Source organism: Nothobranchius furzeri, chromosome 14, assembly GCF_043380555.1.
Source record: "Nothobranchius furzeri strain GRZ-AD chromosome 14, NfurGRZ-RIMD1, whole genome shotgun sequence".
NCBI classification, from domain to species: Eukaryota; Metazoa; Chordata; class Actinopteri; order Cyprinodontiformes; family Nothobranchiidae; genus Nothobranchius; species Nothobranchius furzeri.
Window position 1 is genome coordinate 26526732 of NC_091754.1, and position 26917 is coordinate 26553648.

At 43.0% G+C, this 26917-nt stretch overlaps 2 protein-coding genes across 3 annotated transcripts in view; both read left to right on the forward strand.

Annotated features, from left to right (window-relative positions):
- The window catches only part of LOC129164934 (uncharacterized), a 48399-nt gene extending 29037 nt beyond the window's left edge, over positions 1-19362 (forward strand). Inside the window, exon 5 of the mRNA XM_054746796.2 lies at positions 19224-19362. Within this exon, the coding sequence (XP_054602771.1) occupies positions 19224-19231 (8 nt within the window). The 3' untranslated portion in view covers positions 19232-19362. The remainder of the gene's footprint in view (positions 1-19223) is intronic.
- A 2203-nt stretch (positions 19363-21565) lies between these two features.
- The window catches only part of sox1a (SRY-box transcription factor 1a), a 34905-nt gene continuing 29553 nt past the window's right edge, over positions 21566-26917 (forward strand). Inside the window, exons 1-2 of one of the 2 annotated variants that reach the window (XM_054746795.2) lie at positions 21566-23279; positions 26569-26623. In XM_054746795.2, coding sequence (XP_054602770.1) covers positions 22437-23279; positions 26569-26623 — 898 coding nt within the window. In that variant the 5' untranslated portion in view covers positions 21566-22436. The remainder of the gene's footprint in view (positions 23280-26568; positions 26624-26917) is intronic. The other variant, XM_015966128.3, reaches the window with a different exon arrangement.

Consider the following 26917-nt stretch of genomic DNA (forward strand, 5'->3'; position numbering starts at 1 on the left):
AGTAGCGTCCAAGCTGCTGGTTTGCCCATTCTGTCTGACCGTCCGTGTGCGGATGGTACCCGGAGGATAGGCTGGTTGAAGCGCCGACCAGACGACAGAAGGCTCTACAGTAGCGCGAGACGAACTGGGTTCTCGGTTGGATACCACGTCCCGGGGGAAACCATGGAGCCGTACCACCTGTTTGAGGAGCAGTACGGCCGTTCTCCTGGCAGTGGGGAGTCCGGTCAAGGCCACTAGATGCACGGCCTTCAAGAACCGGTCGGTGATGGTGAGGATAGTGTCCAGGTGATCGACGGCGGGAAGTCCCGTGATGAAATCCAGGCCGATGTGTGACCACGGCCGCTTGGGCATGGGGAGCAGTTGCAAGTCCCCGGCGCCAGGTTGGGTGGACGACTTGGACCGGGCGCATACATCACATGCAGCAGTGAACTCATGCACATCCTTCCTCATAGAAGGCCACTATAGAGCCTGACGGAGAAACTGGAGGGTGCGAGCTTGTCCTTGATGTCCAGCGAGCTGTGAACAATGCCCCCACATCAGGGCCTCCCGTCGGCAGATGGCCGGAACGTAGAGGCGGTTCGGGGAGTCTCTGGGGGTGCCTGATCAGCAGGGAGGGCAGCCCGGATGGATTGTTCCAGAGGCTATTGGAGGGAGGCCAAGAACCATTGGGCCAGCAGGATGGTCAAAGGCTCCGGAGGGCTTGGATCTTGCGTGTAACGCCGAGAGAGGGTGTCCGCCTTGAGGCTCTTGGAGCCGGGTTGGTAGGCAATGTGGAAGCTGTAGGGCTCGAAGAAGAAGGCCCACTGAGCCTGGCGAGGGTTGAGTTGGCGGGCAGTCTGAAGATGTATCAGGTTCTGATGGTCGGTCCAGATGAGAAAAGGGTCGGTGGTTCTTAAGAGCCATTGCCACCACTCCTCCAGAGCCCATTTTATTGCCAGCAGCTCTCGGTCGCCGACCCCATAGTTCTGTTGTGTAGGGGAGAACTTCTGGGAAAAGTACGCGCAGGGGTGGAGTTTGGAGTCTGGGCCTCGTTGCGATAGGATGGCTCCCGCTCCTACCTCGGAGGCATCCACCTCCACAATGAAGGGGTGGGCCAGGTCCGGGTGGAGGAGGATGGGTTCACTCACAAAGAGACGGACCAGATCATGGAAGGCTCAGGTGGCCTCCGGCGAAAGACAGAAGCGGCGAGCTGGTTGGTTGCTTTGGTGAGGGAGGTTAGAGGTGCTGCGAGGGAACTGAAGTTGCGTATGAATCTGCGGTAGAAGTTTGAGAAGCCCAAAAAGCTCTGCACCTGTTTCAGGGTCGTGGGTAGTGGCCACTGTGCTACAGCCTGAACCTTTTGAGGATCCATACTCAGACCCTGGGAGGAGATAGTGAAACCCAGGAAGGAGGTGGACTCCTGGTGAAAGGCACACTTCTCCAGTTTACAATATAGGTTGTGGTCCAGGAGATGGGACAGGACGGCCCGAACGTGCTGGGTGTGTTCTTCGGCAGTGCGAGAGTATATGAGTATGTCATCCAGATAAACGAAGACCCAGCGGCCTAGCATGTCCCTCAGTACATCGGTGATGAATCGTTGGATAACTGCGGGGCTTTTGCAGAGGCCAAATGGCATAACTAGGTATTCGTAGTGGCCGGTCGCTGTAACGAAGGCGGTCTTCCACTCCTCTCCTTCTTTGATGCAGATCAGGTTATAGGCACTACGCAGGTCCAGTTTAGTGAATAGAGCAGCTTGGCAGATGGCGTCCAGAGCAGTACCCATGGGAGGAAGAGGGTGACGATCCCAGATGGTTATCTTGTTCAACCCCCGGAAGTCAATACAGGGCGGGAGATCCCCCTCCTTCTTCTTAACAAAAAAAAAAACCTGCGGCACAGGAGGATGTGGAGTGGCGGATGAAGCCCTTCTGGAGGGTCTCGTCAATGTAGGAGTCCATCGCCCGGGTCTTCGCTGGGGAGAGTGAGAATAGATGACTCCGGGGCGGGGTGGTTCCGGGCTGGAGCCTGATCTCCAGATCATAAGGCCGATGAGGGGGTAATCTGGTGGTGGGTTCCTTGGCAAAGACCTGAGTGAGGTCATGGTACTGTGGAGGAACGAGCGACAAGTCTACATCCCTGGGAGGTGTTGATCTAGTCTGGGGTTCAGGGGAACTACAGTGGGTCAGTCAAGCCACGCCCCAGGCCATAACCTTGCTGGTGGACCAGGATATGTGAGGCTCATGGTGGCAGAACCAGGAGTTTACACTGGAGGCATCAGTGGCGCAGAATGGTTTACTTGCGTGCTTTGTTGCGCGTTAATCCACACCGGAAGAGTCTTAGCCACGGAGGGACTTCTTTGCAGTCCTCCTCACCGGAATCGTGAGATCACAAAAATCTCTTGAGGCTCCAAAGGTCATTGTTTGTTTGTGCCTTCTGCCAAAAATAATAAGAAGGAGATCGCGTTTGATGTCACTGTTTGATGTCATATATAAAGTTATTTAGAATCAGTAGGGTTTTATTCCCATATGTGTGAACAGTTTCATAACATTAGGGAATTGATGTGGTTTCTCTCCACCGCCAGGATTAAAGCCATGAAAAACACACTGTTGCACTTATCAAAAGATGGTAGGAGTAAACAAGCCGTTAGGTCACATGTATTGATGTGGTCTACATAGATATGAAATTGCATAGTTACAATATTCTTTAACTTTCAAAATTACCAGATGTTTTACACTGAAAATGTTTGATTTCCTGTTTAACCCTAAGTTAACAGCAGAAATTAACGTGATCCAGAAGCGGCTCGTGGTAAAAATAGAACCTAATCCTATCTTTAGCAGTGCGGTGTGGCTTGCTGCTTCTGGAATGCACATGATAATTTCCACGTAATGGCTGATTTGGATCAACCCATAAACTAAAATAGATTCTATTTGAAGCATCAACGTTCCACTGCTGTTCCACGCCGCTGATGTCTCTAGTGTGAAGTCGGGGTAAGACTCTAAATCCTGCTGTTTTCTGCCTCCCACTCCTCCAGCTAAATTTTACTTCCTGAAACAGGAGCGCCAGAGCTTTATCCCCTAAAAACAACTCACAAGGGTTTCATTTATTCTTGATACAATAGCAAATGTATTGAAAAAACAAGTTAATAAAAGCTTTAAAAGCTGATGAGTGGGGGCTTGTCCGGGACTTAAAGTAGGCTTGCAACAGTACACTATTTGGCATGTTTTTATGGTTTATTGGTTTTAAACTCAGCAGTAAGTGTACAAGCTAAATGAAGTTTAGCTCTAAGCAGGGGTTGTTGCTTCTCTCTCTGAGTTGTTGCACATCATAAGAGCAGGTAGTACACTGAAGCATCACCAGGAAAATTTCCCTCACAATAGCTTCTTGTCTGACTTGATTATGGTCCTCGTCTGTCAGAAAATATTCTGGGAAAGGATGAATTTTTCTCTTCCGCTCAAGCTGACAAAGTGGTCAGCTATGTAATTTGTTCCCATCTTGCTTTAAGTGTATGGAGTAGGCAGTCCATTGAATTCCCATCCGTCATGGTTAGTTACACGCTTGTCAGCTGCTCTCCCACTGCCCAGCAGTCTAGCCATCACCCCTGACCTGGAATCATTATATCTAAATCACATTACATGGCCCTGTGTTCTTTGGTTCCCTTTTGAAGTCACTGGAGTGAGACATCTGTCCGTCCCTGTTTGTGTTTACTTCCCACTCAGCCACCACATCTTAATTAGCTGATCTGATTTTCTGTGTGTGTTTAGGTGTATCTGTGTGTCCACGTGGAGATGGATAGGGGTTTGTTTGTGGGGCTGAGGTGATCGACAAGCTGATGGGAAGATAATATGCTGAGAACGACGACCGAAAGGGACCTTGAATTCGTTCATTGTGACGATAATGAATTTGAGAGAAAATCCTTGTGTCTGTTCATTAGCTATTGAGACTGGGCGACACAACCTTCCTGGAACTGTCAGCTGCAGATGTCCCTCACTGAAGGATTCTCCAGCACCTGAGTCCTTCCTGGCTCACATGGTTGTAATTAGCACAGCAGCAAGAGACCCTGAAACAAGCTTCTCGGTTTAGAAAGGAAAACATGAAAGTAATATTTCCTACTTGTATTTTTTTATCACGGCTAATCTGATCTCAGAGTTTATGCACAGTTTATGCTTGCATTTCTGAGTGTCACATTGGTGATTCAAGCCTGCAGCATCTAGCGAAAATTAAAACAAATGTTTACCCAACACCTCTCTGAAAATCAGCCATGCTCATCTTGGGAATGCTAAGTGATTACACCTCTGAGCATGCACAGCGGCGCCCCTTTTTCTCTAGTCCCGTCACGTGTCACACTTTCGGCCAAATAGCAGAAAGGAGGAAGAGGGGAAAAGTCAATTAAAAATTCCCAGGCATGTAAAATAAAATCAGAAAGAGGTGTTGCAGGAAGAAAAGAGTCCTCTCTTCACCATGAACTCTTAGATAGAAATACTGTGCAGCAAAATGGGTTCACTTGTATTTTTCTGGAAAACTAATTAACCTTGCAGTATCCAAACCCTGCCGTTTCTCTCTGCCTCTCAAGATGTCAATCTGTTAGATTTCTCTGTCAGAATTCGATGTTTACTGAGATGACAGCTGAGGGCTGTCTGTGTCTTGATGCATAAATAAATGAGATCCGTCACATCTGTTTCAGCAGTAACTAAATTATCACGCATGCCAGACGAGATTAATGCAGAAAGAGACAAACACAGAAACAATACTCTTATTTCAAATGTATCCAATATATTTGATAGCATAAGAGGTTCACTCGCCTGAAACTGAAAAAAAAAAAACAAATAAAAGTTTTTGGCACAATTAACTCAAGTAACTCTAGCAATGTTGGGTTTGTAAGTGAAATTAATAATTTGACCATATCAGTGTTTCAAAGTGATAAATAATCATAATTAATGAGTCAGTCTTCAACATGTTTCAGCAGCTCTTTTAGAACTTTTTCACTTGGTTCAAATTTGCACTCCGTGATTATTTTGACGGAAATATCACAACATTTTGCCGAACCCTGGATGCACCAGATGTTCTATATTTTGCAGCTGTTATTGATATTTAATCTGGTAAATAAACAGAAATCTAGGTAATTTTTGCCTGTAATTGATGGCAGTACAATGATTTATGGACTAGCATTGCAAAAGCGGTTATAGTGGTTGTGATTTTTGCAAAATATCCAGTAATAAATCCCATGGCTGCAGCTTTCCGAGACACTTAGATCCAGTGAAAGACTGCAACCAAAAACTTTCATGCCAGAAAAGGCTAAGCGTCGAAAGAATGAGGTTCTTTCAGTCACAGTTTGTTTCTAGATGTTTTGTTTTCAGGAACTTAGAGAAATATCAGTTGAATTTTTCTGATTCTTTCTCCGTAATCCCCAATAAAAACTAAGATTTCATTTCAAAGTCAGAACAAATACAGTTTTCAGTTTTACATGTAAAGTAAAAGACAACAATTTCTCGCTTCTTCCTTTTTTATTTATTTCTAATGAACTTTTGACTTTTAATAAATGCGCCTTCAGAAAAGCTCTTGATTAACTGATCACAGGTGAGCAGATCTATAAAAGGAAAAGTTTCTTTTCAAGTCTTTTTTTAAATCAGAATGTGAAGAAGCGACAACAACGACCTTAAGGAACAATCGCTGCTCCCATCAATCAGCTAAAGGTTCAAATGTCATTTCTAAACCATTCCAACATCAAAATTAATACAGAGACGCATTATTTATGTTTAATTGATTTTTTAAATTGCTGTGATTTCATTATTTAACATAAAATAACAAATGATTTTTATGACTGCCTGAAGGATGAACAAACAAATGTTCTAAGCTACTTAGCTAAGGACAAATAGGATGCAAAATAACAGCGTTTCAGCTGTCGGATCTGAAAAATAACGCCAAAATTAACAATTTAGGAGCATTTTTTTTTTATTTTCTAATAGAGAAATAAACATTCAGTTCCCAGATTTTATTTAAAGCTGCTAAGTTATATTTTCATCTGTGAAGTGGTCATGGGTGCGTTGCTCCACGCTCTCGGTTCAGCTCAGCTCAAAGTGAAGAAACGTTGAGAATAAAAAAGGGATTGACTTCATCGGTCAAGGTTACTGTGGCTTATTGTTAAACAGGGATGCAGCAGAGTCTGCTCGCTGCGTCTCGGGTTGTCATGAAATATAGAAAAAAAAATCTCACATATGAGAAATTAAACTAATTTCTGTTTCAGATTTCTGTTAAACAGCAAAACTATTTATTTTTTATTTTAGAAGATCTGATTTGGTAGAACTCAACTAAAAGTTTGAATGCAAAAAGTTAGAAATAACCATTTCCACTGCACCACACAGTCACACTGCTGATCCACGTCATCTGCACGGTGATCCCTGGCTCATTTAATTAATAAATGGCTCTCCTTTTTAATACCCCTCTGAGCCATTTTCTGATGGAAAAACGCATCATGAACAATCTCAATTTCTCCAAACATCTGCATACAGATAATGAGAACACACAGATAGAACGTGGCTCAGGCGCACACGCAGTGGTCCATCAAGCCGCTCTCCATTTGTGTATCCAAGGGTCTCTCGCGACCTTCCTCCCAACAAGGCCAAGGGATATTCATACTGATTTATTCAAAGGGATGGTTCTCATTCAATTTTCTCCATATTCATAAGCGTGTTTCGCACCCCCGCTCTCGTTTTCCTTTTCAGCTTTAAATTAAAGGTACAGGAACGAGCCAGGCCTTTCATCATAGGGGCCTGGGTGGAGGGGGTGGGAGGAGAGCAAAGGCGTGTGGTGTGTGTGTGTTGGGTGGAGAGTGTGCAGAGCGAGGGAGAGGGAGTGGTGAGACTCTCACTACTCTGTATTTATTAGCCCCCCCTTCCTCCAACGCCACCCCCACCTCCTCCCTCAACGACACCTGGCGAAAAATGATTCATTAATTCAAAAAGCAGCATTTTTGAAAGCCGGATTTCAAAGGCATCAACAGGACACAGAGTGGAGTTGAGTGGGGTAGTGTGAGCCAGGAGAGCCGTGGAGGAGGGGGGGAGGATGGGGGAGAGGACGAAGAGGGCAGGAGAAGACAGAGCCAAGGTGTTTGAAGGGCAGAGTACACTTGAGACTTCCTGTCACAGAAGCTCAAGCTGGGCAGCAGAGACTGCAAGGACTTTCAACAAATTTCCTTTGCTTTCATATGTAAATGCAAAAGAAATTATAAGCTAATCTGCAAACGGTTTAAAATCCAAATGCATCCACCTAAACATGCATATAGTGCACCACTAAAATGGATCACCTGTTCGGCCAAAACAGAGGATTCTTCAAAATGATGGCAACGCTTTCACCCACAAATACGTTTATGCACCCAGCAGTAAACACCAGCAGCGGGATCAAGTGTCGGCCACTCCCAGTCCAGCTGAATCTTTCATACGGCCGCAGATGATGTGGTTAATTATAGATGGCAGGACAAGCCGGGATCCTTAGCCTCAATTAGACGAGGCCACGGGGTTACTGACCTGCACAGCAACTGTCAGTGCCTATTACACACTACACATGGCCAGTGACAGGGAGAGGGTCTGGGGAGGTGGAGGGCAGGGCCGGGTTACAAGACCTGCGACTGTATTCTGTTCTCTGATTAGCAGGACAAACATTTAATCTGATTGTGTCTTTTTCGTTCAGTTTCCAAAGTATTTAAAAATGCATCTTTGCGAGATTCTGCCACTTCAAACTTCTGGAGATGTTTGGACCTGAGGTACCCAAAGGATGATGGTAACTTCAGATGCTGTTGATGTTCTGTTTGTAGCTCTGTCATTTTTTTTTCTCACCTTGCAGCTATAAAAACTGTAAATTATTAATAATGAAAACATCTAGTTAAATCAGGAATAGTGAACTTTTGGTAAAAGTGACCCACACCCTATACCATTAAAAAACAAAGAGAAAAAATTCATGAAAGTCTCCTATTGTTGTGTTCTATAGCCCTTTTTGTCCCCAGTTCCCCCCAGGTTTTCCTCATGTCTCTCCACTGTAGTTTTCTATAGGTTTATGATTTCAGTTCTTTAGTCTCCTTTAGTGTGTGTGTTCCCTTCTCCACTTCAGATCATTCGTTTACTTATTAGTTTCACCTGTGCCCAATTCCCCACGCACCTGCTCCTCTTCTCCTATCAGCCAGCCCTGTGTATATAACCCTGTCTGTGTCTCCAGTGTTTGTTGGTTCATTGTCGTGTGTCAGCGTTGCTTTATCCCCTACAGACCTACAGATACTGGCTCATGAGTGAGCTTTTGTTTTTTTTATCTTTAGAATTTTAGATCTGTTTGGCTTAGACTCCTACAGTCTTGGTTTTCCTAATAAAAGGAATTTTATTTTGTACAACCTCTCCTGCCTTGAGGTGTGTGGTGTTCTGCGTTTTGGGTCCAATCCTCCTGCGTTCGTAACGTGACTCTTATAGACAGTAAGATTTTGGTCAAACAGAAAGTCGCACCCTCTCTGGAGCTCCGCAGCTCAGACAGTCTCAAGTATCACTTAAAGAAGTCAAAGCTATATTTTATAGGTTTTACATAACTGATTCCACGAAGCTTTGATCTTTTAAAATGATAAAACTTTTTGTTAACCAACTCTTCATTTCAACAACGCCTTTATACAACTGGACAGATTTGTTGTCTTTTCCTCACTGTGGGCTCCTCAAATCCCCTTAGAGTGCAGAGCGACCACACTCAAACTTCAGCAGACTTCAGATAAATATTTGCTCAAAATTGTCTCAAATCATTATTGATTCTTCTGTTAAACTTATATTTACCCCTTAAACTGCAGTAGAAATGTGAAAACTCTCAGTACATTTGCTGCCAGAGAGTTAGAGGTCCAGATGTGGTTACCGTAGAAACCCTAATGACTTATGAGCCACTAACAGCTGTTTAGATATTCCTTTTCATTTCTGTTCTCTACACAGAAATGTTTGTTAAAACAAGGCTAGAATCGTTGACAGTTTAGATTATAATAAAGTGTATATTAGGATTTTAGTCACAATTCAAAACTAAATCCAGATGATTTAGGTTGGCCCAAACGGCTGTTTCTCTTATTGATTAGCTTGATATTTGGGATTACTATTGTGTTTTACAGATTAGTTGGAAAAACAAACTTCTCACGATGAAAGTGAAACTTTTGATTTTTTTTCCTCACCTCTCCAGGGCTCGGTGTATTTGTTCTTTGGGCATTGTGTGTGTGTCTCCAAATGTTTCTGGTTTCTGATGTCCCCTTTCATCCTGGCACTTTTAAAATGATGTTGCTCTCTTTTGTGAGTTGTTCTTGCAGATCATCACTGTGTTTTGTGCCTTGGTCATCTGCCTCGTTGATGCAGTGTGAGATTTTAAGATAAAATTAGCTGAAAAAGAATCTTAAATCAGGCTGTCAGTTTGTAATATGTGTAATAACCAAACTGCTATAACTTTTGTGATGTCATCAACAGGTGTGATATGTGGCAACAAGATTAGCATGATCAGATGTGCAATGATGCACTGGGTGGTAAACTTACTAATGACTGAAGAAAGTAGAGTTTATTTAGAGCATTAGGTCAATTTTTCACATAAAACTAAATAAGTTAATCTCTTCGTTGGCATCTGAAGGCACGTTTATATTAACTACAGATTAAGAGCATATTATGTGAAGAAACTTTGGAAAAGCTTTATTTTTTAAAGTTATTTCATCTAATAAAAAATGACTTATAATAAGAAAAACATTTTGTGATTTTAAAAAACTCAGAAATAGATTATTAGATGGACCATTTTAACGAAAGACAAAAAATAAAAATTCATTTTTGTACAGCAGTGGACGGACGGACGGACGGATGGATAGATAGATAGATAGATAGATGGATAGATAGATAGATAGATAGATAGATAGATAGATAGATAGATAGATAGATAGATAGATAGATAGATAGATAGATAGATAGATAGATAGATAGATAGATAGATAGATAGATAGATAGATAGATAGATAGATAGATAGATAGATAGATGGATGGATGGATGGATGGAACATACATCCAACAATAATGGGTCTTGGGATCAGGTGTTGGCTTTTATACACTTTGTTTGCTCTTTATTTCCCGTAGTGTTTTTTTTTTCATAACAATTTAAAGAAAAACTGGAAAAGAAATGAAACCCATCCATCCATCCATCCATTTATTTTCATCCGCTTATCCGGAGTCGGGTCGCAGGGGCAGAAGCCTGAGTCCAGAGGCCCAGACTTCCCTCTCCCCAGCCACTTGGAAAAATGAAACCTAAATAATCAAACATTAGACTCTTTGTCAGTTTTCTTTCTCTCTCTTCTCACCTGGATGCAGTTTTCTGATGACCACACCTGTTAATTGACTCCTCCAGTACAAGCATTCCCTCAGCCAGATGTTAATCCCATCTGAATCCACCTTGCTCGAGTTAAATCAAGTTAGTAACTTTTCCTGGTTTCGCTATCTTCTGCTTTCAGTACATAAACATGCACCTGGATTGTAGCTGTGAACTGTTTTTTCTAATAGCTCCATGATGAATCTAAATACTCCCATGTTTGTAATGAGCTCTAAAATACTCCAGATTTAAAGGGACTAAATTAAAAAGACACTTCAATGATCTGAAAGCCAAAACATCTGGATGTAAAATGTTTGGATTCATGATTACTGTTGCTATTGCACATCACTAAGAATATCCGCCTATTCCTTTGGATTTAACATTTCAGTGATTTGTTTTCTAGCTGTCTTTCTGTTGTGTGTAAAATGCTTTATTTGTGTTTGTTGGCCTTTATGACTGACTGCCCTCAAGGATTGAAAGAAGCTCCAAAAATGATTAAAAAGACAAAAAACTTAAAAGTGTGGAACTCCGAAAAACCATTTTTAATGATTATTTCTGACTATAATCAGTCACTCCAAGTTTGTCATTTAGGCTGAACATGAAAATGGTTTTCTACACCCATCTCCTGCATTAGCTTCTGAATGGAAATAGATGGTGAAACTCTAGGATTTGAAAAGCCTGACAGATCTACGTCACACTGTCACTTAAAAATCATGGACTCACCCATCTTGACTCCTGACAGAGAAGGCTGTTGTTTTAATGTCCAGGAAACTGCAGAGAATGTCCCGACTAGATGCTAATTGTTAGCATTAGCAACTCCACCACAAAGAAAAGCTCCTCCAGGCTTGTGGTATTTGTGCAACAAGTCAGTAGAGTCCCATTGCTGTTATCCAGTCTGAGGCCCTGTCCACACGTAGCCGGGGATCTGCCAAAATGTAGATATTTTTCTACATTTTGGCCTGTCATTCACACGAAAACGGATCTTTTTAAAAACTCCGGCCAAAGTGAAGATCTGCGTTCTCTCCGTTTTGGGTGTCTGCGTGTGGACAGACAAAACCGGCGTTTTAAGGTCCGCAACGTCACTTTCCGCGACAAAAAAATGCTGACATCACGTGTGCGACCTCTCTTTACACTAGCCGACAGCATGGATGCCCTCAGAGCGGCGCTCGCTTTATCAATTGTCCAAGCGCTTTTTGCTTGTTTGTTTTTGCAAGCGGAATTACTGCTCCTTGCGGAAGACCACAGACGAAGGACGAGGCTAAGAACGGGGGAAGTACTGCCGCCTACAGGTCTGGCATGTCCTTAACAACGTATTTATCCAGGTACGTGTGGACAGAGTTTTTTTGTTAAACGAGGTGGTGTGGATGCAAGTTTTTGGAGGGGCGGATATTTGTATTTTTTTTTAATAACCAGCTACGTGTGGACTAGGCCTGAGGCTAGATGTCCAAATATCGGGAAAAAAGACTCCAAATGTCGTGTTCTGCTCTCTACAGCAGCAGACTGTTCGGTGCTGATACAAGCGTTTCTGGGCGTTTTTTTGCCCCGAGCACAGCTTGCAAGGCATTCATTCCTACCAGAGATCATTGCATATGTATTGATTCAATGAGTGGATCACACCTTTAAATGAAGTGTTCAGACTTTGTTCTGAACCTTTTCTGGCAGCACACCACTGCTGGCTCCACTGTTAGCCTAGTAACCTGAATTCTGTTTTAAACGCCAGCTTGGAGCACACGTCGGCGCGGATCATTGATGTTTGCTGTGTTTTTCTCACGGAGGTAGCTGTTGGTGTAGTATGTCCCATTCCCAGGGTGTCTCTGGGAGGACTGTCTCTGGGAACAAAACCAAGCAAATAGTCCTGAAATCCATCATATAATGATCCAGCCCTAATGACTACAGGCCTCAGGATTAGGGACAATCCTCAAATCCATCGTTTAAACTCTGAATCTAGCCGCAATGGCTCCCTGATTCTCTTCTATTTTCTCACAAACAAGCAGAAAACTTCTTTAAATGTTTCATTTGTACTCACCTGTGCTGGTGACTGAGAACCGAGCCACCTTTGGGACTCGCTGATTAGAGTATTAAAAATAAATGGGTTGAGTTTAGGCAAGATGGGTGGGGGCTGGGGGTTTGGTGGCACCGTGGTATATATTTCTGTTAATTTTTCTCCTGCTCTCTCTCTCTCCTATGTAGTGACTGATCTGGCAGAATATGATAGCGCGGCCTGTCACGGTAATAATTAGGCCTATTTTCCGTGAGGTCATCTTACAGGGACGCTGGGCGGCTGTGGTTCACACACAGGGCGCTCTATGCCGGTCCTGCCCCCAGAGCCCCCAGGATATGATCGTCCACACAGGCCAACAAAGCATCACTCTGCAGCAAATGAGCGAAACATAAAACACCTACAATCTGATATGGATGTGGTTCCCAACGCTGGGAGAGTTCGCTTTTTATAGCTGAACATCAATGTCTAAAAAAATTTGATTTTTTATAACATTGTCTCCAGTCAAAAATAATCAAGATCTGTGGGAGAATTGAGCTGTGAAGAGAATTATTTGTGACGGATGTCAAAGTGATGAAGCAGCCAAAGCTAAAAACGTCAAAGTTCACGCGAAAAGCTGAAGGTGTGACGCACAGCCGTGGAAGTGTTTGGTAATGGGTTTGTTACCAGAACAGTGCCAAGTCAGAGCGCAACATATTTCACTTCCATTCAAAACACTCCCTGATCGGGTCAACAGCTGCAGGCTAGAATTAGAAATCAATTATTCAGCTTCGACAAGCTCATTAAGTCTGTGAATAGGATTTTCTGTTCAGCGTCTGCCTGCTCGATTCTCCTAGCTTGCAGTTTCTAATTAGTATTTCTCTTTTTCTTCTTCTCTCTTTTAAAGTTTGATGGTAGTTTGGATGAAAAAATGTGGGCTCTGACTTAACGCTCGCAGGCCGGCGGTCAGCCGGCCTCTCTGATCTGTATCATTATCAGTAGGAGAGTCTGTGGGAAACTACCGAAGCTGTTTGCTTTCAGCTTGGGAAATATTTAATGATTGGTGTCATCAGGCTAAATTAGGCATTAATAATCAAAGCAGTGTAATCTGGGTAAATTAAGCATTAATAATCAAAGGATGACTGGAAATTATCACATGCAGTAAAATGAAGCAGCACTAATCAGCAATGAGAAAAGAGGGCAGGAGGCCAGCAAAGTATTTTCAGGCAGAAAAAGGGAAGGATGTGTTCTGGCAAACATATATTATCAGCTCCTGGTGCTGAAATGATTGATGTTGTCATAGAAACATCCATCCCCTCAGTTTGTCGGCATCCTTAGGCAAACGTTTCACCTGCAGTGCATGAAGGCATATTTGCAAACGGCAATCCCTCGTTTTGTCTCGCCTCCTCCCATTCTTCCTTTTCTCCTCCTCTCTTCTCTCTCTCTCCCTCTCTTCTTCTCCTCCCTTCCTCTCCTCTCTACATTGTGTGTGTCTATCTGATCCCGTGGCCTTTTGTTGCGCTATGAAAGGCCCGATGCCACACTCATTATTTTCTCCTTTATCTCTCTCCCCACTGCTCTGATTAGAACAGTCGCCCCTGACAGACGCCCTCAGCCAGCTCCTATCCATTACAGTGTGTGTGTTTGTGTGTGTGTGTGTGTGTGTGTGTGTGTGCGTGCGTGCGTGCGTGCGTGCGTGCGTGCGTGCGTGCGTGTGTGTGTGTGTGTGTGTGTGTGTGTGTGTGTGTGTGTGTGTGTGTGTGTGTGTGTGTGCAGGAGTGAGACGTGAAGCTACTTACCTATATATACCACAAGTGTTTTCAGCACAATAAATGCCTGTGATACAAAAGGAATATGAAAAAACCGAGAAGATATTGCTTAAAGGCGAGGAAAATTGCAGTATTTTGATAATTTTGCTTTTCTTGTTAAATAAAATTACGCTCAGCGTCATGTACACTCTCTGCACGCCCATTCACACACATCACTGTGAATGCAACTTGTTCAAGCCAGGTTTTCTGATTTTGGCTGCAAGCTAAAGAACTTGTGCATGCATTTGATTGTGGTCCTTTTTTAGTGAAAAATAAACAAAAGGCACAATTTGCAAGTCAGTAAAAGATAAAAATGAAATGAGAGGGCATCTGCAGGTGTAAGAAGAGTCTAAAACCTCCGCAAGGCTTTAAGGTGTTTAACAGAAGATGCACGACTTACGTTCAAGAACTAATCAATCACTAATTTGCTCATTGACTTACAGGAAACACTTTAAAAAATTCCCAACGAGAGTTAAATAATGGGACAAAAAGCCCTTTTAAACATTATTTTCTTATAACTGCTCTTCTGCCCAGACTAATTCTGAATATGTCATTATCTTTTAAATTGTTTATTATGCAAAAACGAAGCAGAAATTTGATGAAACTCAGATGGATTCACCTGAGTTAATGGAATATGGGTTTAAGAGGGAACTAATTATCCCAGTTTAGCGGGCAGCGAATGTATTTTCCTAGCAAGGCCTGATTTTAAATGTAAACATTAATGGCCTCCTTGATTAGCATAAGAATGGTCGGTTATTGTCCCTCTGCATTTTATTGGATATGCATCTGCTCAGCACAGCACACACACACACACACACACACACACACACACACACACACACACACACACACACACACACACACACACACACACACACACACACGCTTTAATGTACTTATTACCTGTCCTATCAACACACGATGCCATTTCTGTTATTGTTTTGCTACTCCATAAAATTCATTTTGGTAATCAAATTACAGTTTTAAGAACATTACTGCAACCTTTTTGCTTTATTATTAGTATTATTATCATTGCTGTTATTATTATTAATAAACCACAAAATCAAATGAGCCACAAAAGCAAGCTGCAACTTTTGAGATGGATGTAAAGTGAGTATGGAGTTGCGTTTATGCTCTGTTCGGAATGAGAGGAGCAGCTTTCAAACCAAAGAGGCAAAACAAGACAGGAAGGAGACGTGAGCCTGAGACTAAGAGCTGGCTTGAGGGAAAAAACAGGGGAGAGTTAAAGGGCAGGTGAAGACGGGAGGCTTTGACTTCAGGCCTCCTGGGGATGATGACCTTATTTTAAATTCTGGGTGAGGAACGACACTTTGGCGACTGAGGAGCCCCCCCACCCATAAAGTCTTCGATACGCTCATTTAATCAAACACTTTTCTGAGCAGGAATAGAGAGCTCCCTAGAAGTCCTGCAGCTCCACGAAAGGCCACGTCGCTGCTGCTCCTGTCATTAGATCACATCAGATCTTCCTTAAGGTTCAGTGCTTCTAGGATCAGGAATGCATTTGTTTCCCATCCTGCATCTTCCTCGATACTTTATGAGATTTTACCCATCATGTGTGCAATATAAACTCAGATCTTACAAATAAAAATAGTCTGGCTTCTTCTTCTTCTTCTTGACTTCCAAGGACAATGTCAAAATATTTGTTTATTTTTTACATAAATGCGCACACATACTACATTTTTCAGATCATAATGAAAACTTTTTTACTAGCACAACGTTGTTAATGCTACAATTTTGAAATCGGCATGAAAATCTTCAGCTAACCAATCTGTAACATGTAATTAAAGAACTGAACGGCAGCTCTGACTGATGAAGAATGTTTGAACACAGTCATTTTTAGAGAATTATTAAATGATGAAGCAAGAATGATGGGAAATATTTAGAATTTTTCTCAGATTTTGCTTGAGAGATCAAATTGAAATATAAATGGTAATAGTGCAAATGACAGAAATGTGGAGTCTACATGTCTGAAAATTGTGAATAAAAACCAACTTCTGTGATCCTCGTGCTTCATTTATGTCAATAGTTTATCTTGAATGTTCCAAAGTGGAGCCTAAAAAGCAGCCAGAGCTGTTAAATATGTGGCGGAGCACGTTTTTCTCTCTGAAACCTGGAAATGAAACGTACAAAAATTGAGCAGTTCTTTAAAATCTCCTGCACTTTGCTTTTCCCTCAGTGGGTCAGCACATTTAAACAATCCACACCATTATTGCTGCAACCTTTTTATAGTGTAAACGTTTCCAAGGCAACGATGCAGCTTTATCGTTCAATATCAATGAACAATCTTTATCTCTATCAAACTTCCTAAAGCTTTCTGCTCTCAAATTCTTGAAGATCCATTCTTTAATTCAAATTTGAGGAGCTCAAGTTGTCACATGTTCCAGGAAATCAGCAAGTTATGATGGATTTTGGGGGTTTGTGCCACAAACTATCTTGAAATGTGTAGAACATCGTCTCTCAGAAAAGCCGGAGCCCTGTTTAATGTGTGCCTTTATGTAATCTTTGCTTTGGAGCTCTTGCCATAGCTTCTGGTTTCCCTCTGTGTGCTTCTCTGATGTCTGTCTCCTCTGCGTTTGCATCCATCGCTCCAGATGCAGCGATTTGATGCTGAGAAGTGTAAAAACATGCATCAGCGCAGCTGAATTTGATGCTGAGTGCATCAGTGCCTAACAAAGTCTAAGTGGTTAACTTTCCCTCTTGAGTTTCTTTCCTCCCTTGCAGACGTCCTGCCTCTCTTTTGGTCCTAAACAAATACACTCCTAATTATTTTAATCTTTTACGCCGTCTGATTTGAAATCGTCAACGAGACTTTCCATTAATGGGTCTGACCTTGTCCGTTTAAAACCTCTTCTCCTCTGTGAGGCACGCTTTTCCCCAAAATCATTCCTTGACCCCTAACCCACCCCCCACCCCCCCACCCTCAGTCTCTCCTTCAATGCACTCACTCTCCTCAACTTTCCATCTCACCTCACCTCCTCACCATAATCTCCTTTTGTTCCTCACCTCCTTCTTCCATAAATTTTCTGCTCCTCTCACCTTACAAGAGCCCCCCTTGGTTGTTTGTGGGGGCTTGCCTGATAGCCATTAGTGTTACACCCTATTACATCAGTAATGACTGACTGTGAGCTCTAATTAGAGATGTGTTAGGGAGAGCTGACTTACCTCCTCTCCCCATCGCCTCCCCTCCTCCTCCTCCTCCTTCTGCTTTTCTGCAAAGCTGTTACTGTGACTCCATCGCCGTGGCGACACCATTAGCACAGCACCTCTAAGAGTAGCAACTCCTGACTGTTAAAACCATTATGTTCGTTACAGACCAATCAGAGGGGAAGGTGTTATGGCTAATTGATAAGCCGAACAATGTGTAAAATCTTGTCTCTAATTGCCCTGCGGGGAAAACGAGAAAGCGCTCCGGGAGAAAGGGACAGTGAGAGAATGGGAAAAAAATGGAGGGAGAGTGCTGATGCAACTGGCGTGCTAATTTCAAAATCTGATATTTTTCCACTTGAATAATTTAGACTTACAATATGTCTTCATCCAAACATGCTGCCGATTTTCTCCCCTCCCTCTTGAATAATGGGATGTTTCTTCTGGGTTTGTCATCTGTGATAAGATGATTATCTGAAAGGTCTGTGGCACATTGTGAAGAGAGTCTCGCTTTCTCTGCTGGAGTAGGTAATCCTGAGTAATAGCATTATGGACACAGTGTTTTCCTAAAGCCCATGATTATCTGCTGCTGTTTGCCGTGGGGATTGACACTGGCCTCCCTGGTCTCCCTCTCTCCTCCTTCGGCTGACTCCTTTTCTCACCTCCTTCCTCTTGGTGTCATCCTGCCTTCGACTCACCACTCCATCCAGCCCTTAGACGCTCTTCTGTCGCAGGAGAAGAAGATGAAAATAGAGCACATAGCAACAAAGAACAAATTGCTTCTAGACAAGAGTGCCCAGATTTGAATGACATGTTATGTTCTCTTTCAAAAAAAAAAAGAACACTTTCTGTTTGGCAGTTTTAGGTTACCATTCTGCTTTAAATGCAATAATGATGTGATGCATTATAGCAGCAAGATTCATTATAAAAGATTTTTTTTCTTCGCTCTTGTTTATCTCGGGGCACTCTCTCAGAGAGGGCAATAGGACGTATTTTATGCATCCTTTTCCAGGGCGATGACACATAAAAGTTGGGATAAATGCAAGAAATGGATCAGTTTTAATTGCACATAAAACTGTCATTTATTAGCACTTTTTTTATTAACCTTGCAGCTGCAGCACCTGTCAGAGGGTGGGGTTCAGGATGCAGCAACAGGCTGGGTCTATGAGCAGTAAAGGTGCTGCTCAGCTGGAGATGTTTGCAAAACAAACATGCGAGGAGGAGAAAAATCTCTACGTTTAGGAATTAAACAGTGCGAGGAACACTTGGCTGTGAACCTGTGTTTAATTAGAAATCCTTTAATTAACCCAGCCGCATCTTGCAGCATATTGTGGGTTTGTTGTGTGTGTCTGAGTGTGTGAGTTTCTCCACCTACAAGCTGTCAGGAGCACATGCAAGCTGTGCAGGTTCGCGGAGGCTGAATGGGTACTTTGCGCCTCACGGTCTGAACCCAGAAATGATTGTTTCATCATATTAATAATAATAATAATAATAATAATAGTAATAAAAGATGTGTGTCCTGCATTAAAACAGCCTCCAAAGTCAATATCCTTCATCCTCCTTTCCTCCCACCTCTTTCCATCCTTTTGCATCCCTTTTCTGTTTCGGGATCAGTAATGGGAGTCAGTACCCAGGGGGAGACAAGGGGGTGCAGGGCTTCTCGCCAAGTCCTCGCCCCTCCTCCCCGGAATGCGCACAGAGCTGCCTTTCAGAACCCCGCCGCTCCAGCCCATTCATCCAGGAGCCCCCTCCACCCCCCACTCCCCCCACCCTTCCCATAAAAAAGTGGCTATTTATTAGAATACTTGTTTTGTATTGTTCTGCGCTGCACAAAAGACGTTCATTATGTTAGAAGCAAGCCCCCTTTTCGCAGAGAGAAACAATAACTTGGAATTGTCTGTTTTTTTACACAGTAACTATAATAAATGTCATTTCTTCTTGTGTTTGTCCCTCAGTGTGTTGAGTGGTGGGTTTGGGCACCGGGCACGGATGGCCTTGGCACTCGAGCGGCCAGACTGCGGTGGGAGACCTACATGCAGCCTGGATGGGTTTTAGGACGTGGCTCTAGGAGAGCAGGAGGAAGAAATCTGCACCACTTTGTCTGGAGCAGAGGCAACGAAGGGGAACGTGCGTAAGTTTCAACGATCCCAGAAACGCAGAAGAGAGTGAAAATATAGCATCCGTATTTAGCTGATTCTTTTAAATGTTGGAAACATTTTGACGTTATTTTCAGAGCTTTTATTTCCTGTTTTTTCTCGGATTTTCCTGCTGCCGTTTTATTAATTTTTTTAATTAAATGGCTATTTTAGAACAAAGCGAGCTCCACCTGGCTGCATAGCGCGCAGCCTCGCGGTGCTACCAGTTGCTCTACAATGACAGAAGTCATCGGATCTGACTGAGAGGTTATTGCGCCACTTTTAGGTAAAAATTACAAAAGGGGGGAAATAATGCAGCAATCATGAAACAGGTGAATCAGAGAAATTTGCTTTTTTTCTGCTTGTGCGTCTTTCAGGACGGCTGTGGGGGAGGGAGGGGAGGGGACGTGGGCAGGTGGGCTGAAAGTCTCTGGATTGAAACTGACGCGCAGAATCTTTTGTCTCTTGAACGCAATTAAATAATTAACAGATGTCTGAGTCCACGTGATCCTAATTTCTACCCTGGAATCAACACGTCAGATCCCGAATCAGCGCGCGTGAAACCGCTGTTTTCTTTTCGCTCGTGTTTAAAGCAAAGCATAAAAAATGAGATGACTCCATACAGATTTATTTGAATGCATTTAAAAGTAAACTGTAAGGCAAGACTGAAACGACACGGCGGCCGCAGCGGGCGCGCGCGCGCTCACACTTTGAGCTTCCGATAACAGCCGGTCATATTTGTATGTAGTGTTTTGTTGTGGAGGGGGTGGAGGGTGTGTGTGTGTGTGTGTGTGTGTGTGTGTGTGTGTGTGTGTGTGTGTGTGTGTGTGTGTGTGTGTGTGTGTGTGTGTGTGTGTGTGTGTGTGTGTGTGTGTGTGTGTGTGTGTGTGTGTGTGTGTGTGTGTGTGTCAACTGCTTTGACCCTTGGCCCCTGTCTCGCACCGTCATGACAGCGCTCACACACACTGCTGTTGCAGAAGCCAGCGCACAAAAGGAGCGAGGAGGTTTGAAAAGAGGTTTGTTAAAGAAGGAGGACTGATGGGGCGGGAGGAGGAGGGTGGGGGGTGGACGGAGAAAGTAAACAGGGGGGCACCGGGGTCCAAGTGTCAATGTGAAGGATAATCCCTCATGTATACAACCCTAAATCCTCTCAAAAAGGAGCGCAAAGGATGAAAAATAAATCATATTTATTTATCCCGAACTCTTTTCTTTACTTACTTTAAAAAAATCATTTTTATCTTAAATAAAAATGTGAGATTCTTACTCATTTCTTAAATAAACAAAAACAAACAGTAAGAAATTTGACGTTGCCTAAATCATTTAGAAAAAAATTCTAAATTACTCATTTATTTTTTTACTAAACGAACAGCATCGACCTGCTTTATATGTGATCATCTTATCTGAGTAATTCGGTCATTTGTTCTGATTGTAGGGAGAATTTACACCTTTATCCCTAAACTGGACTGATTGGTGTGTTTTTTCCTCCACATCCTTAAAACAAAAATCCGTGAGTGTCGGGTTTTCTTTATTCTTTGTTTGGTTCTGTTGCGTGATGGCTTTCCTGGCACGCACCTCCCCGTGGCTCCCATCATGACTTTAATTGTCATCCTCCTCGGGCCTGAAGCCACATGGCCTGAAAGATGCTGGAAACGTTTTATTGACCACGGTGACATCCCGTTAACCCTATTACCAAAAGAATACGCACGGATCCGTCCCACTGATCGTGCTCCCTCGGGCCCCCAAAAACCAAAGCTGAGCTACATCAGGCTGAGTTCTAATTAAAACAAAACAGAAAAGAAAAAAAAACGCAGCAAAGAACGAGAGAATTATTAAATCGTTAGTCTCGCCACGGGAAGTGGTATTTCGTTTTCCCTTTCAATTAGAGGCTGATTGGGCTTTTCAGAGGAGGTCAGCTGTGAAATCTGGATTATTTACGCGCGGACTCGAAGACTTTACGCTCTTCTCTGCTTGTCTATAATCGGACTACTTGATTTTAAATAAGATGAGTGAAAAGCAACAGCTGCGTAAAAAGAGCTACCAGAAAAATGACAGTAAATATTTGACCACTGGAGCTCTTTCCCCATCACCAGCAGACGGCGATAACAACGCGTTACCCCCCAATTTCACCTCATTAAATGGCCATCCATCTATATGAACCTCTCCTCTGGGAATAGATTTTATTCCTTAAAAATAAATCTGTTTGGTACCATTTCCTGTCTTACTTTGAAGGACAAAATTTATTTTTAAATGATTCCATTAGATCGTCCTGCTGGGGTAGATTACATGTGATTGTTTTCTATTTTAAGTCCACAGAGGCCTGTTTTGTCACTGTTAGGCTGATTTAATTACTAGTGGGAGTTTTTGAAAGCTCAAATAAGAAAATAAGAGAAATTATTTTGGAGCACGTTACATTTTGTAAGATTTGGGTGATTAATTCAACTTCTAGGAAGTTTGACTCGTTGTAATGGGAGATAAAAACCCACCATTCAGCCGCTTCATCGATGCAACTACCAAATCTTAGTTATTTTTGTCGTTAAAGTCTCTGAGAGCCTGTTTGAAATGTTCAAATGTTGCTATTTGTGGGATTGATCCTCCTCACTGCCTCCTCCTCCTTCTTCCCCTCCTCCTCCGGTGTGTTCTTCCTCTATGGTCCTCTAGTCACCTGACTGAACGCCATGCAAATCATTCTGCTGCTTCAGCCCTATTGGACGCTTGTGGCTCATTTAACCGCTGTCAGTGCGCATCATATGGCCGCCGCTTTAAGCAACTTCTCAACTCAAACAGGGAAAGTGGCTCAAATGCGCATTCTGTCAGACTGGATGTGAAGCAACCCAGAAGACAAGGTGAAATACTTACTGGAGAACATTTTATCTGCCTTCTCGGATTAATTTTCAAATGCTATTTGTGTCCTTTGGGGGTTAGAATATTAATTAAAGTCAGCCGCAGCGCGCTCGAAGTTGTGCGCGCCTGCCAGCTCCTCAAAAAAAGAACTTTTTTTTCTCTCTGTTGGTGGCGAAGTTTAAAACCGGGTGAATGTATAGCATGATGATGGAAACTGACCTCCATTCCCCCGGCCCCCAAACGAACACAAACACGGGGCAAACGGGGCCGAACAGTGGGTCCAAAGCGAATCAGGAGCGAGTGAAGAGACCCATGAACGCGTTCATGGTGTGGTCCCGAGGGCAACGGAGAAAGATGGCACAGGAAAACCCCAAGATGCACAACTCGGAGATCAGCAAGCGGCTGGGCGCAGAGTGGAAGGTGATGTCGGAGGCGGAGAAGCGTCCCTTCATCGACGAGGCGAAACGGCTGCGAGCCATGCACATGAAGGAGCATCCGGATTACAAGTACCGGCCCAGGCGGAAGACCAAGACTTTGCTGAAAAAGGACAAATATTCCCTCGCGGGTGGACTGCTTTCTGGGCCCGGCTCTGGAGGTGGAGTTGGTTTAGGTGTCGGCATGACTTCATCCGGGGTCGGCCAGAGGTTAGAGAGCCCCGGGGGTCACGGAGGCTCCGCCAGCTCCGGCTACGCGCACATGAACGGCTGGGCGAACGGTGCGTACTCGGGGCAGGTGGCTGCAGCTGCGGCAGCCGCGGCGATGATGCAGGAGGCTCAGCTCGCCTACAGCCAGCACCCCGGCAGCGGAGCGCACCACCACCACCACTCACACCACCACCACTCGCACAACCCGCAGCCCATGCACCGCTACGACATGACCGCCCTGCAATACAGCCCCATCTCGAACTCTCAGAGCTACATGAACGCCTCCCCCTCCAGCTACGGCGGGATCACCTACACGCAGCACCAGGGCTCCAGCGTCTCCTCCTCGGCTGCCATGGGAACGTTAGGGTCACTTGTGAAGTCGGAGCCGAGCGTAAGCCCCCCCGTCAGCAGCACACACTCACGGGGTCCTTGCCCCGGAGACTTGAGGGAGATGATAAGCATGTATTTACCAACCGGAGAGCCGGGGGACCCGTCAATGCAGAGTAGACTCCATGCCTTACCGCAACATTACCAGAGCGCCGCGGCTGGAGTGAACGGGACGGTCCCTCTAACACACATTTAGAACTCACAGAACCACTCCACACTGCGAACGAACATATAACCAAATATTTACCTCTTTTCTAAATAACCCCGCTCCCGAGAGCTCCTTGCATTTTGTACAGAATGTTTACGATAATGTAAATGAAGGGTAAATAACTAATAATTCATCTCGGCGTTCTTTGAAAAACCAGTGGAATTATATATGATGCTGAGATGTTGTGCTCCCATCTGTCCATCACTCCAGTCTCAGTTTGGGGGATCAGCTTGTTTTTGCTTAAATTATCTCAGATATCTTTTTTTTTTTTTGTAGGGGGGATGGGGCGGGGAAGTTCTTGTAAGTTATTTGAAAATGAGAAAACCTGTCATACTCATGAGAAAGTGCTTCAAAATACTCGGGAGGGACTCACATTCCTTTAACGTTTGTATTGATTTGACAGAAAAAAAGCCTGTGTCTTCTTCAGCCTCTGAATCATCTCCTTTTATTGTAACGCTCTAATTATTGTAAATTGTGAATAATTTTAATATCCCACAGAATAACGGGCAAGCCGCTGTTGTAATTTAAGTGCTTTTCTGGTGGTGAAAAGCTCTGATATTGCAATGAAGAAGTATTGAATAAATTTCACAAGATGTTGCTTTGATTCTTAAGAAACCCGTCTTAGATTGATTATTTTCTCAGTGATTTTGTTTACAACATTTAAAATGTGTTTTCACCTTTTTTGGCACAAGAAACATCATCTTCAGCTGGGAGGAGGAAAACTGATCTCTGAAACCTTTTGATTCATCCAAATCCGCACGAGATTTTAAACTCGACCTGTGCGTAATTGTGCGTAAAAGCTCCAGTTTTGGGAAGAAAGACAACCCGTTAGAGAGTTCAATATTCCTTTTAAAAATATATGCTTGAATTTTTTATTTTCCACTTCCTTGGCAGACAAACAATTGATGCTATTTTACCTTGAAACGCAAAACACAACTAAAAACGTCATTTCTTCTTCAAAAAGTTTTCTTCATTTTGTTGCCATTTTAGACAAATTAAACCTGATTTTGAGTTCAACAAACTTGACAAGATGTAACCACCTGTTAGAAATCTTTATCAATTCATTTATAATCACTATTTAAAAGAAATATTACTCCAAATGATCAAAATGATCCCAACTTTTTTATTTTAAAACAAGTTATTTTATGTTCATTTATGATTTTGTTTTACTATATCTGTGTTTTATTTTCAAAAAGTGATAAAATCATTTATTTATTTTATTTATGAATTATAAATTTGAGCAGAACTTCATTTTCTAACAGGTCCGAGCAGAAATGTAACTTTAAACAGCTCTTAATAGAAGAACGAAAAGTCTAAATGAGTTATTTATTGCTTAGATCTTGTTTATTCTTTAATTTACTTTCCAATTTTATTTTTTGAAAGACTTTGTGATTGTTATCAACAAATTACAATCCAACATTTGGTGCAATCTAAAATAAAATCTGTTTATTTGGAAGTTTCTTTGAGACAAAAATACATTTTGGTCCCAGATTCAAATACGATGGATAAGAGTTTACAAAAGCTTATAAATTACTTAGAATTTTAATATAAAATGTATGTTTAGACATTTATTCTAATAGCAAACCATTAGATCTTTTTACTTGTTTTCATGATACATTTTTTTAACATTTGAATTTTGATGCTTTTTGAAGCGAAAATATTCAGAAAAACAATCTTAATAAGGCATCAACATTATATAATGTTCCTTTAAATCAAATTGAGATTGATAAATGTTTGAAATCTTTTAGTTTTAGATTAAAAAATTGCACAATTGTTATTATGAGGGAAACTTCCAAACCCTCCTGTCAAGAAGCTATTAATGACCCACAGACCATCAAATTTTCACTCTTTTCAGATACAAACGTGTTTAAACAGACGCATTTGTGGAAAAGATATGTTCTTTATAAAGTTTCTAATCCTCTTTAAACTAACTGAAGAGCTGAGATGACTCTATGACTTCATCTTTGACAGCTGCTTTGACATGTACAGTTCTGACTACAACGGGCTGCTGACTAATAGTCATACACATGCAAATGAGGGCACGTTTATGCCTCTTATGCATTTTAAAAATCAGTTCTCAAATATAGTTAGAGTGCGTGGCTCGCGTGGCACGTCAATTAAACGTGTAAAGGCCTCGCTATGACGCGTGTGGATGCGCGTAAATCTGTTAAAATGAATCAAAGGAACCATTTAAACCCCTATAAAAGAAAATGCATTTGTGGGGACATCTCCAAGGCACAAGGAGGGTCTATTCTTCTGCTTCTCTCTTATCTGCTGATGTGAGGAGATGCGGATTAAACAGTGAAAGCTCGGAGAGGCGGAGCGCGTCACGGCGCATGCCAGGTTAAAAGAGGAGCGTTCTGGCAAATTTAACCCGCATAAATTACACCTGGAGGTGGAAGAGGGTGCGACTTTATATGTGACAGAACAGGACAGGTTTCTCTGTGTGTGTGTGTGTGTGCGCGCGCTGCACGCGCTCGCGCGTGTGGACGTGCGCGTGGTTGTGTTTAACTGACCGGCCAATAAATCTCTCCTCCGCGCGCTGCGTCTTATCTTGTAGCCACCGATATATTCCGCGCTATGAGGCCATCAGCAGCGGCGCACAATCGGTTGTTCGCACAGCCCCGATCCCTTGCACTCCCTGTCCTAAATGGGGGTAATTAGCGTCACTTTATCACGCCTCTGCATATTTTCTGCGCGTCTTCCCCCTCTTTGCCTAAAAAAATTACCAAGCAGCCTGCTCTCGTCACCCGCTCTGTCACAGAAGATTATGGAGACAGATTGCACAGAGCGAATGTGCCGGGCGAGATTAGCGCGGAATAGAGAAAGCAGCTGGGCCAATGAATTCCTCGGAAGGGCCTTATCGTGCTATTACACGTTGACATGTTTAACAATCTTGCTGCCTCTTAATCCTGCAGTGTTGCTCTCTATCTACCCGTATGCCGGCGCAGACCAAATGCACTGAAACGCGGCGCAAATGTACCAAAAGTTGAGGGAAATAAGAAATAAAAGCTTATTTTCAAACTTTGTCCAGCTGCAAAAAAATAGTTTTTTATTTTATATTTATTTTTCTTCACTTTTTCAGATGTCTCCCTTTTTGGAATGGCACCTGCAACCTGTGGAGGTTTTTGAAACAAGGGGTGAGAAATTATATAAACCTTAATTTAAATATATTTTGACTCAATATTCATTAAAAAGAATCTAACCCAGATCTGACGCAGAAATCCGTGATTTTGTTTTGACTTCATCTTTCTGCGCCACAACCGCGTCCCTCCCCAGTCCCGTCCCGTCCCTCCTGCCAGGAGGAGTACCGGGGTCTGTGTGGGACTGATTGTGGTACGCCACTGTTGGAATTTGGCAGCGTTGGAGTTTTGGAGAGTCGCCCCACGCTGAGTCCCATTCAGCGGCTAGCGCGCTGTGAGGTTGGGAAGTTT